Source organism: Sturnus vulgaris, chromosome 13 (assembly GCF_052056855.1).
Source record: "Sturnus vulgaris isolate bStuVul1 chromosome 13, bStuVul1.hap1, whole genome shotgun sequence".
Lineage (NCBI taxonomy): Eukaryota > Metazoa > Chordata > Aves > Passeriformes > Sturnidae > Sturnus > Sturnus vulgaris.
Genome location: NC_142255.1, coordinates 8,269,844 through 8,282,524, shown reverse-complemented (window position 1 = coordinate 8,282,524; position 12,681 = coordinate 8,269,844). Strand labels below are relative to the sequence as shown.

The 12,681-nt window shown below is 35.7% G+C and overlaps 1 protein-coding gene across 1 annotated transcript in view; it reads right to left on the bottom strand.

Annotated features, from left to right (window-relative positions):
• The window catches only part of WDR72 (WD repeat domain 72), a 92,415-nt gene that overhangs the window by 44,136 nt on the left and 35,598 nt on the right, over positions 1–12,681 (bottom strand). The window contains exons 14-16 of the mRNA XM_014873965.2: positions 4,485–5,302; positions 1,663–1,754; positions 167–246 (exon numbers count right to left, since the gene is read on the bottom strand). Of these exons, the coding sequence (XP_014729451.2) occupies positions 167–246; positions 1,663–1,754; positions 4,485–5,302 (990 nt within the window). The remainder of the gene's footprint in view (positions 1–166; positions 247–1,662; positions 1,755–4,484; positions 5,303–12,681) is intronic.

The following is a 12,681-nucleotide window of genomic DNA, read 5'->3' as shown; positions in this document are numbered from 1 at the left end:
TACTGTAATACTAATCTGCTTTCCACAGACCTGAATGGCATGACTTATGTAATAGTTTCCCCCATAAATTATAACTATTAGGTCACACTGCTGATTCCAAATACTAAATTACAGCAAATGGTACTTAAGGATTACATTACTACAACTGACACAGGCTATTTCCTACCTTTACAGATTGGTCATTCCAACAACTAATGAGTTTCAGCAAAGAAATGCTCCCAAAGTCTGGGGAATATCTGCTCTTACCTGAAAAACACATGTATAGTTCACGAACTGACAATATATAGAGCAGAACACAAACAGAAAAACATTTCAACATTTTAAAATTTTCATTTCAGCCGCATACCTGAAAAGATGGGAAAAATGCAATTTCTAAGAACGTGCTCTCATCTGATACAATAAACACAAGGTGTTCAGACAATCTATTGCTTTATCATTTATTCTCATCCTAAATTAAACTAGTGTTGGGTTTTTTGTTTTTTTTCTGTTCTTTTTGTTGATTTTTTAAACAGAGAACTGATATCCCATGGAGTACTCTTTCATTACAAATTTCTAAATATATTAAGAATACTTTTTGTTTTGGATGACTTAACTATGCATTCCCTGTTCTGCTGTCCAGCGTGTCCTTGACACTAAAGAACAGGCTGTTCCTAGAATCCCCAAGATCTGCAAGTCTCATATGAGATTTTAATTTGTAAATCTGAACAACTGCATGAACTAGGAGATATGGCATATGACTTAGATAACCTAGAATTTTTAGGTCACTCAGTAAATCTATTTTTCTGTTAATGAACATTTTAGTCACCATTTCCATGCCATTCTCCTACTTATTTTTTATGGTCACTTGATTTTATGTTCCATCTCTTTTTTCTAATGGACATTTTTACTGTCATTGCAAGTCCTACAGTTGTACAGTATTAGACTCAGAGAAGGAAAGGCAACTAATTTTTGATGGGGATATTAAGGTTTGCCTACACAGCACAGCGTCAGGATTTGATGTAAAAGAATTTGTGTTTTCAGTCTAGACATGGCTTATTCTGAAAGAGGAACACTATATTTGTCACATTATGTGTACTGACAAATGTCCATATTCTGTCTAGGTTTTTATTTAAATGTCCTTTGATTAGTTACATACTGTAAACAAACCAAGGGTGGCTTGCAAAGGCAAGATTGACGAGCGATGGCCTGTGGGACATTAACAGGAACAGATTACTTTATTCTGCCCTGAGCCAGAAGTCTAAAGGCATTATTGAACAGTCAGGATGGTTCTTGTATTACTAAGGCAACAGTTTGCTTGGAGGGCTGTATATATTATTGGGTGGGCACATAATGGTGATGAGGGAGATGGGGGAAGGGGGCGAGGGCAGTGTTTGTCTTATTACATTGCTGTTTTTCTGATTGTTGGAAAGTGTCTTTAGAAACTCAGCTAAATGTCTTGTCATAATAGGAAAAATATCATTGATTCCAGTTAACACTTTGTTTACACATTTTTCATGATATTCACAGAAGAAACAGAATAATTCAGTTTCTCTGTTTGCAGATTGGACAGCATAAACAGAAACATTTTTTAATCATTATAGAAATTAAACTCTCTATGTTAGCAACAAAAAGCATGCAAAACCAGAATACTTAAAAGTTAATACTGCCAATTCACATACTTACTGCTTGGTAAGTCTCCATAAAAATTGGGGCATGAAAGTGTTATTCCTTCTACATTTTGCCATTTATCATGTACAGATTCTGGTTTCTGTGGACTAAAAGAATATGAAACTATTAAACAAAACCTGAACACACATATGAAAAATCTTTTGTATTAAGGTAGGATTGCAGGTTTTTTTACAGCAGGTACTCTACTATCAATTATCAACCCCAATTAAGTTTCTCCTCAGAAATCACTTGCCTTCTTTTTTCCTAAAACTTGGTATTGAAACATTCACAAATATGCAAGACTGAAAAGTACCATCTAAATGCAGGAACTTAAGCCTAATAAGCTTTGAGCCAAATGTGAAGCTTTATTTTGCAATAAAGAAAGAAAATAATATGTAAAGAACTGGAAAATACCATTTTCACAAAAGAATTTGTGTGGGTTTTTTTCTAATACACAGGACAAAAGTTCAAGGGAAACTAAAAGCCTCTTTTTATAGGTTTCCTTTTTTTCCCCCCCACAGTGTTAAATAATTTAGAGTATCATTACAATACTTGGGATTTCAGTGGATGGATACAATTTAAGAGACTAGTGTGTACATATGCTTGCTCTTTCTGAGTCACGAACTCAGCAACCTAACCCTTGAAAACAAAGGATATGGACAGTGGAGAAAGAAAGTGAAAAAAAACCACTCCAAACCCTTGCACAATTTCTTTTAAATAAGTCACTATAGCGACCTGCAAAAACTACATTTATATGTCATTTTAAAAACGATATGTTTCCCTTTCAAATTCACTACAATGAACAGTGAGTCAAACCGTTTCAAAAGACTTTACAATACCAAACAACTCCGAGAAAAATTCTTTGAAGATCTTTTCTTCCCAGCTTCTTCCTGTTCTGTCCCACTTTTATGATCTGACACATTTTGCTGCAGGTTCCTTTATTTTCACAGGCTGTGTCAAGTTGCAAAAAAACAACAGATAGACACCAGAACCTGTGCAACTGTGAGAGCTGCCCTACTAACTACTTCTGCAAATACTGTGGTGAATTAGAATTCAGTATGTAGGTTTCTTTTCCCTTGAGCATACTGCAGTTTTGGATAAAGCAACTGTCCAAAGAATTTTGGCTGCACACTGTACTTTTTGAAGCAAAACTCGCCAAAATAATATTTGTTAAAGATGGTAGGGTTTATGTCTTTACACATCCTAGCAAAAACTTAAAATTATATAGCACTATTAAAAAAAAAAGGACTTGTTTTTCCTTGCAGCAACTTTAACACTTATCATTTTACAGGGTATATGTCCCAAAGCCAGGATGTGCACATCTGACAAAAATGTTTGATTCTGGTACGCTAATTAATTTCAATTACACAATGTCTTTCCAAAAGAGCAATGCACAAGGCAAGCATAAAATACTCTTTTGCCTGGAAAGGAATTCACATTCAAGCTGGAATCCTGAGACAAGTGTTCATATAAGAGATTGTATTGAACATGGACCAATAGGCAACAGGATTAGCAGCAAAAGTAACTGAGAAATGTGCATTTGTCCTGTGGGTTGGTGCACATGTCTTGAGAGACACTGAATGCCTAGAGCTTTGTGGGAGATGCAGATATTTGCTGCAAGATCAATATTTTCTGCCCCCCCTTCTTGCCTTGGGGCCATAGCATCACCAACACTGAAGCTAATTGTCCCTAAAAAACTAAATACAGACCAACACTATGTTTGCCAAACAACAAAAAATCCGTGGACAATATCCATTGCCTGATTAGCATGCTCTATTTGGCTTGGTCAAATAATGTTGAGCACATTATTTTTCCTTTAATGCTGAAAAAGCATTTAGTCAATAAATTTGCTTTGAGTAACATAAATGCTGTTTGGGATGGTCCTCACAACATAAAGGCTGATGAGGCATTCATTCCCAGTAGCTGCCATCATTACTGGGGGCACTGTACTTCACATAGTATAACTAGGGCAGACTATTCTTGTCTCTTATGTTTTATTTATCTGTGAAGTCAAAGGTTCCATGGCAAAGGATTTATATTGCTTAAAGGGAGTGGAAGTTTAAACAGCACAAATGTACTTAATGTACATCTAACTATGTGCCTAAAGAGAACTCGTTATTCTACTTCATTTGAACTGCAAGGAAAAGAGTGGTCTCTGGAAAAACTGGGTGTGAGGCTGGGTAATTCCAGTTCTTGTTCTTATGAAAAATTTCTTGCATCAGTTCTCATTTGCTAAACCAAAAAATATAATGACAAGTATATTCTGACCTCCTTTTCTTCAAAGAACATAAGCTCCATTAAAGAAGTACATATTTAAGAAAAGTTTGTTTCATTTTTCATTTTTTAACCACTACAAAGGAAGAGAAGACTCAGAATATTCTTAGTTGGAAGGACCAACCATTAAGCCCAACTCTTGAGTGAATGGCCCATATAGGGATTGAGCCCACAGCCTCAGTGATATTAGCACTATGCCCTGACCAGCTGACCTAATCTCAGGGTGATACAGAAGGAGCTCAAAAGCTGAAAGTATGGAGACATACTTGGTGAAGATCCTCTTCTCAAAAATATATTGACTGAGTGTGTGTTTTCTAATAAGCTCTTCAGAGGTAAGGTTTAGGGCAGGAATAATACCAATTTAATACTTTATGTTTAGAGATTACTCTGCTGTGACTTTGAAGTCGAGGTATCAGCTTGGTGTTTTAAAGTATGTTTCATTTTTATGTGTTTTTGGGACAGAAAAGTATAAACAAGTGCATTAGTGTGACTAGGAGGAATTGGGTTTGGATGTAAAGACATTATTAGAAAATATAATCCACCTATTATGAAGAAGTTCTTACCTTTCGATTTCATCTGTAACTGCTGAAGGTATGTTAAGTATCCTGCTGATTAAAGCTATTCTGCTAAATAAGAAAAATATTGTTTCCAAGTTCCTTGTTCCATAATCGTTATTCTCAGATCCATCCTTCTTTCCAGATTGTCCTTCAGTTGCAGCAAGGTATTTGTTTGATAAATCAAGGACTCTTTTTGAAAACAAATTGAAAACTTCATGTGTTCCTAGCACACCACAATCAGTACATCTCCATCCTGGCAACATCAGCGAGAGGTGGCTTTCATTTGACATAAGTCCAAAAGAAACAGGACATTGAAGCCTCATGATATCCAAGTGTCTTGCACAGAGATTGTCTATTTCTTTGTCTACACCCCATGGTAGGAGACATGACAAAAGCAGTTTAGCTGTATCAGTGGCAACATTCACATCGATGTTTCCTGATGGCTGCATTCTGATCTTTCTTGAACTCTTCATTTTTTTCCGTCTTTTCGCACCACCACTTTCTTCCACAGGCTTAGCTGCAGTATTATCCCTATGAACTTGGTCTGAAAAAACAGTCTCTGCCTGCCCATCTACTTGAGGGGCAAAGGCAGCAGTTTTATTTCTTTTTAATGTCAGTGCCCTTTTCTCAGTAGTACTTTTAACTCTTTCTAGATCGTGTTGGTTGTGGAATGATTTTGATGACTTTAATCCATTGAGTTGAGATGAGAGAAGTTCCTCAAGTTTTTCCAGGTCAAATAAAAGAATATGAAAGTTTGTATTGTTCCATTTTGTCTTAGCTGGTAAAATAGTAAAGGGCTGTTGGATGCAGCTCAAATCAGTCAACTGAAAGAAAAATACTAAATATTCAAACAAAAATCCAACAATACTTTAATTTTCAAGATATGAACATATAATTGCCTATGGTATACACAAAATCTACAAACTCCATTAAGTTCAATTTAATTATATTTATTCAGTTTTGATTAAGTAAAAAAGATTTGCCTCCAAATGGCTTAAGATACACAGAGACACCCACATGTAAATAATATAACACAGGCTCCTTAATGTCTTCAATTACACAGCCAAACTATAGATTGCATGTATCTTTGCAAAAAACCCTAGGGTGGTATCTTTTCTAAGTCTCATTTCAAGCTAAAAGGATTTTTGGAAAATTTTAAAGCATAAAACCTTTGTTTTTTCAAAACAGAGCTACAGAAGCGAATCCTACAATGCTGCAAAATTCTTGAAAACCCTGTCTGTATGCCTTGTTGTAATTTGCTATATAGATATATATATATGGGATTTGTATGGGATAAAGACTATGAATCCTACTATTTCAAAACATGCAAAGCTATCTAAAAGTTACCTCCTTCTGAGATAAGTCACACATCAAGAACAATAAAGGAACCTAGGTAAATAAATCACACCCAGAATTAATTATCTTAGCCGGAAATAATTATGAGAAAAAGGCTACTACAATGTTTGTGAACAGCTGACTTTATCTTGTGCCACCCTATTTCCTACCTGCATCTTTCTAGATTTCTCCATACTTTTTCCCCAACTTTAGAGCCCATTCACAGTAATGGCGAGTTGTAAAGCATAATTCTGATTCCACATACTAACGTGATAAATTCACATGGCTAATTACTGTTGCTAATAAATTCCAAGAACATAGTTTTGAAACCAGAAGATTTGAGAAGAGCTACATCTGCTCTCAACTTCAGACTCACATGTTAAACTGTAGAAGTAACTTAATGATGATGAACTGTCAACTGAACATAAGGGAATGTTCAAAATCATCTTTACAAAAAAAAAGATACTCCCTTTTAGCCTTGCAGTTTCATTATTTAAATGACAAATTGTCATTAAGAAGAAAATTTTACATCTTTTCTTTTACCAGTGCACTTGGCATAGGGTGGACACTATGCTGTGACAAACTCCAGGGGAAGGGATGTCTCCAGGCACTTTGAAAATGAGCTGATGAGTCCACAGTGACACACCATCTTAAATCATAATCCTGATGCAGCTACTAAAGAACTATGTTTTACCTTCAGGGAAACACCTGAAGTGAGAGAATATAAAGTCCTTGTTGACACTTCTGCCCTTTTCTTTAAGCATTTATGACTATGCTTTTATTGTCCTGCACAAGCTTATACTCTCAGCACCATAGTCAGCACCATGTTTCACATTTACAAGCAGAAAGACATCAAGAAGTAACTTTTCATCTCAATAATACCCTTTCAAACAATCATGCCAGCTTCTAATATCACAGGTGATACAGAATTTTCCAGATCACTCTTAGTTTTAATTTTCTTTTGATAATTTGAAACACTCTGCTAATACAAAATACTTTCTATTGAAAATAGTTAAATCTCAAAATAAACCATCAAGTGTTAGTAAACAGGGCAGCAACCAGCTCTTGCTGGAATGCAACATTATATACCTCATCTCTCTCATGGCCACCTTACCTAACTCCTTTTACATTACAAACTATGATTTTATATGATTAGCTATTTCCAAACTGTTGATATTGTAGTACAAATAACACAAGAAAAGAATTGACTGCAATAAACTATGTCATGTGACTATTTAGTTTTGGGCAGTAATATAATTTGGCTTTTTGTTATTTAGGGAATGATGCTCCTAAGCAGATGAGGATGTACTCTAAATACATAATCTCATTTAAAGATCTCCATAGGGAGTCGTAAGTAAGTGATTATAACTGCTTGTTCAGGTTTTCTTTTTATCCCTTTCCTTTTTCCTTTAAAAAAAATAATACATTGTAGTTAAGCACCAGGATTATTTTAATCTTTAATTATGCTGTTTCCTAACAGATAGGGAGAACCTTATGGAATGCAAACACTGGAATCCACAGGCTAGCTTTGAAATTAATTGAAACTATTATTATTTAGCCTATTATTTTCTCTTTCTGTACACTATATCTGCTTGATTAACATTTAGAAACCTTTAGTGAAATCACCATCCAAACAACGGAAAACTGTGACAATGTCAATCTATTGAGACATCTGCTGATACTACTGCATATGAAGTCACAAACATTCATGGCTTATTGGCAATATGAAAGCTTATTAACATTGATTCTAAAACTGCCAAGTTATCTTAGCTCTCTGCCACAGGCATTTCATTCCAATGAAAGAAGGTGGACATAGAAACTTTAGACTTCAAATGCTATTAGGACATATGAGCAAGTTATTCTCTTTAATAGAAGATTACAAAGAATGGAAAGATCCATAAAACTAACTACGAACTAGAGAGCTGGAAAGTGCATTTGTTAAATATTGAAAAACAGATTAACAGATGTTTAGATTACAGATTGTTACCTTTCCATTTCTAGTTTAACAGCTTACTTTTGATATGGACAACCTACTGCTAGCATTAAAGGAAAAATTCTGACTACAGACTAAAATTATATCCTGAGACTCGTGAATTTCCTGTGCATCACTAGCCCATAGCAGAACAAGCTTTGTATATCCAGGAAACAGCAAGATTCAGGGAGGCTTTGAGATGCTAAGCTATTTTCCATGTATGGCCAGGATCCCGTAACACATCTCCAGTTTGCTGCTGAAGGTGTTTGAACCAGGATCAGACAAGAGCTAGAACAGACATTGTAGTTGGAAGGGACCTACAAGGATCATTGAGTCCAGCTAGACTCTCCAAATGCTCCTTAAACACTCACTGGCTGGGGGCATTGTACACCTCTCTCAGAAGCCTCTTCTATTTTTCTGGCATGTAATTCATCACTGCCCCACTACAATCCTGCTCCTCCACATCTTTTCCCTTTACTCATTCTTAGCACCCAAGAAGAAATTTTCCTGTGACTGTGGGAAGAGGGGAGCAGGGGGCTGTGCTTACTGCTGCCCCCAACTGCACCAATACAAGCCATAATCTTTAACAGATTTAAGACAGACATATCACATAAAAATTTCATGGGAAGTACAATTCAAGTGGTATTTTACCTAGCTGACTTCTCATCTCTAAAGGCCTTTTTCCACTGGGATTCAACTTGTTCTGGGAATGGTATTCCATTTAAAATACACACTTCCATTAGCTGACAGGGATTCCCATACTTTTTCAGCTCCTCATATATATGTACTTTCTCCACAGATCTGCTTTCTTTACCAGAAGTATTCTATTGTGGGTTTTGTACTAAAAACTGACTTGACAAGAATGATCTTGACCTTCATTTTACATAATGGAAATAAAGTAGCAAGAAAACACAAGGTAGAAATTTTAGAAGGCAAAAAAGACTCAAAATACATTTAGAGGCTGCTTTGATAGCACTGCTCAGTTCTTACAGCACAGATAGTATCAATTCCTATGCCAAACAAGCTCTGAAGTATTAAATGTGACTTATCTTCCAGACTTTTGGCATTCTTTATCCATTACACTCTCACTTGATCCCAAACATAACAGGATAGAAGGGGCATAAAATGAGTCCCAGAGTTCCCACTGCCTGCAGAACAAATCATGATGTACAAAACCTAAGTGGTAGCTATCCTGTTGATAGCTCATATGCTGATCCTAAGTAAGTTTTTAATATTATGTAATATTCAAGGGGTTTAACTCCTTTTGAACTTTCCCCTTTGAAAGAACATATTTTGATTCATCAACATTGAACAAAATCAATCCCCATCTTTATCCATTGCTTGCCACCTGCAAAGACTCAAGAAAATATTAGACAGAAATTGAAGAAGTTACTTTAATGGGAATTTTTAGGCAGATTAGGCAGAGGGAAGACTGGGGATGGGAATGTATGGATCATAACTGAAATAATGCCAATGAGACTGGAAAGTTCTTTTATTCATAGAAGGTGCACTGATGTTTTATTTTTCTTGGGGTCAAGGATTTTCTATTTATGATTTGCTTGAGAGCTTTTTTTGAAGGTATATACTTTTCTATTTTGACAGCAATTTAAGCCATTGGCTTTTAATTCAAATACAATACAACAGCCCACAGAAGTACATGATAAAGTCTTATCTGACAGACTTTGAAAGAGTAATTGTTTCATTATTAAATATACTTACTAAATTAATGCAAACTACCATTAAAATACAAGCATCCTACTGTTTGTTCAATAAATATATTCTGTGAATATCCACTTGTACTCTATATCTAAGATTTTTAAAACAAAATTTAAAAAAAAAAGAATCATCAAAACCTTATCTTAAAGGCTCTAGGAAGTTCTTGACACCATTATTTTTGAAACATCACAATGATGATTGCTAATTTCATTGAAATATGCATGTTCATATTGTATTAACAATTGTTTTTGTAATCTGTCTTTATCGTAGTCTAACTTTTTGTTAGACTACAAAGAAAATAGAAACTTTAAAGACTATATATATGCCTGAACCAGTCTTCATTAACCCTGTAACAATCATTAACAGTAAACATTTGGTTTTAGAAAACTAAATTGTGGACAACCTGTTACAGAAATGAAAGAGGAGGATAGTAGAATCTGTCAAACAAAATTTATTGTTGGGTAAAAGTTTTCTGTGTCTTGATCAGGCCAGTCACTGGATTGTCAACAGAAGTTCAGAGGTCATAACTTGTCAGAATCACAACTCATCACTGATCTGGCTCTGAACTCACAAAAAATACGTACATCACACATCTGCTTGTAAAAGCTTATTTAGGTACTCCTACCCTCCTGTTACATTTGCACTTTGTGGAAATTGAAGAACTGTTAACTGAAGCATGTCTACCACACCTAAGGGTCTTGTACATTAACTTACATTGCCAATGATAGCTCTATTTTATTCTACATAATGACAGTGGGAAGGAATATCTGTGTTACCTTTTGTGGGATTTGGGTTTGCATTTTTCATCTGCTTTTAACTACTGAATAGGTTAAAAATCATCTTTTCTTGCAAAGGTACTTTTCTCTTCAACCTTTTTAATGAAAATAGTAGCGTAAGGGAAAGTACACGCAAATGTGCCCCCAAAACATAAATTATCTCATGCACAGTTTTGCAAAATAGGAAACTTGTGACTGTCTCTTGAATTGTCACAGAAAATAAATACATAAACAATGCACAAAATGGCTGGCACAGTGTAAATTAAAGCATTAAATTTATTTCTAAATCCTCAGAGCCGCCAGTTGCTAGAGATGGTAGTCGATAGGAGTAAAAAAAATTGCCTCCTTGAAATGTGCTTGGTGAACAGCAGCTTGATGATTGGCAGCACAAATAGAAGACAAACGAGAAAGCCTTCAATCTGCAGCTGATGCACAGGAAGAACATGGGGAGCTGAGTTTACAATAGAGAAAACATTACCAAGCTAATGGCACAGGCAATCGTTTGACCACCATGCATCTCTGATAGCAGCAGGGCATCCATTTTCAGTTAAGTGTTAGAGTACCTTTTTGCTTTCTCTGACCACTGCAGGGGTAAAACAACCCAGTGCGTGAAACCCACTGACTGGTAATAAATTACTATATTGGATACTTTTTGTTTTCTTTCAGCAATGACTTGACTGTGTATTCTTGCTATCATTACCAATTAAAGTGGAGCTCACGTTAGCAAGCTGTATCTAACTGTATATCAGTCCCTACGCTCCAATTGCTTTGGCAAGAATCACGGGGTCAAGAGGCTCCTTTGACCTTTATCAGCTATGTCTCTCTGACCACTCACTATTTGAAGCAATCTCGACTGAACAGATGGACACTTTTGCAGACTCTATAAAGCCTAGAATATAAAGATAAATGAAATTGTGTTTGGGGCTTCAAACTGGTTTATGAGCATAAAATATAGTTTGCAAGTTCCACAAAAACCTCAGATTTCAAATAGCACATCTTAAACCTATGCCATGAACAGAACACCTCTTTATCTACTGAGAAATTGTGGGTTTTGGATGTGTCTTCCTCATATAAAATAAAAAACTTGATGTAACTTACACACTTACTTAGCACTAAGTCACTTCCAAAATTAGGAAGCCTAATTTACTTTGAGCATTAAAAGACAAGCAAGAAGAAAAGCTAGTATAACCTTTTCTCGTGACAGCACAGCATATAGCACATGATAAAACATCATTCAGAGGAAGAGTACTAAGAGAGTACAGATCATTACTGTATTTTATTACTAGAATTTTGATGCAATAATTTAAAAAGCAAGGACTTTAAGAAATGTAAGACAGAGAAATCTGAAATGAGGGTCCAAGCCTTCCCTAAAAAAACCTTCAAATTCTCAAGGTCATGCTTCAAGAACTGCTAATAATTAGATAGAAATATGGTCTTTCAATCCTCTTTAGCTGTTTGTAACTTAAAAATAAAATAAGCATTGAATGGTGCCTTATTTCAAGTAAATCACATCAGGAAACCTGCTTCCTTCAGTTCATAACCTTTTTGCAAATACACAGCTATGTTATTTTCTTGCTCTGCTGAAAGGACAAGCAATCTAAGATATGTGCAAAGATGCATTTATTTAAAAATAGTTACAAGCAGCAGGTAATAGCACTAAAACATACACCATACACCATCTCTAAAAGAACCTGCTGAGGAAGTAAGGATGCAAATTATTGGCTACACTTTCATCTCCACATAAAAACCATACGCATTTCCTAATCCAATATTAGCTCCTATCAGCAGTCCACATACCACACCCCTGTCTAACCCTGCCCACCTCCCAGGCTTCAGATTTAGGGAGTATGTGAAGAGTTTCTGTCACTAAGAGTATCCATGGTCTCCCAAAGTGCACAAATAGGCCAGGCCTACCTGTCAGAAAGCAATGCTGGCCTCACACACAGGGTGAGCATCACACAGTTATGGTGTCACTATCCCAAGGTCTTTCATTTTCCTTACCCTCAGACAATTCACCTAGTCATAGGACAGAGGATCCTTTGATGGGGGCATTCATAACTTTTTTCTTATTCATTTACCCTTTTTATAGCTCAGTACTCACAAATAAAGGACTATCTGTAAAAACCCTGCAGTCAGTAGTAGTGCCCCAGTTTGCTTCCACATGCGGTTTATGCTTGGCCTGAGGCTTCATCATTTGGACAATTCAGTCCCAAACAAATGTGTCAATTCATGATGAATTTTCCCACATGAACTAGTATAAACAAACTATTTTGAACTTGCCTAGCTTTATTTTTATTATGGTATTCCTTACAACTCTGGTTGTATTACTGAAGATGGACAGATCATCCTAAGAATCCACCTCCCATGAAGAAAACGCTACAGTATTTTTTGAGTTTGCACCAAT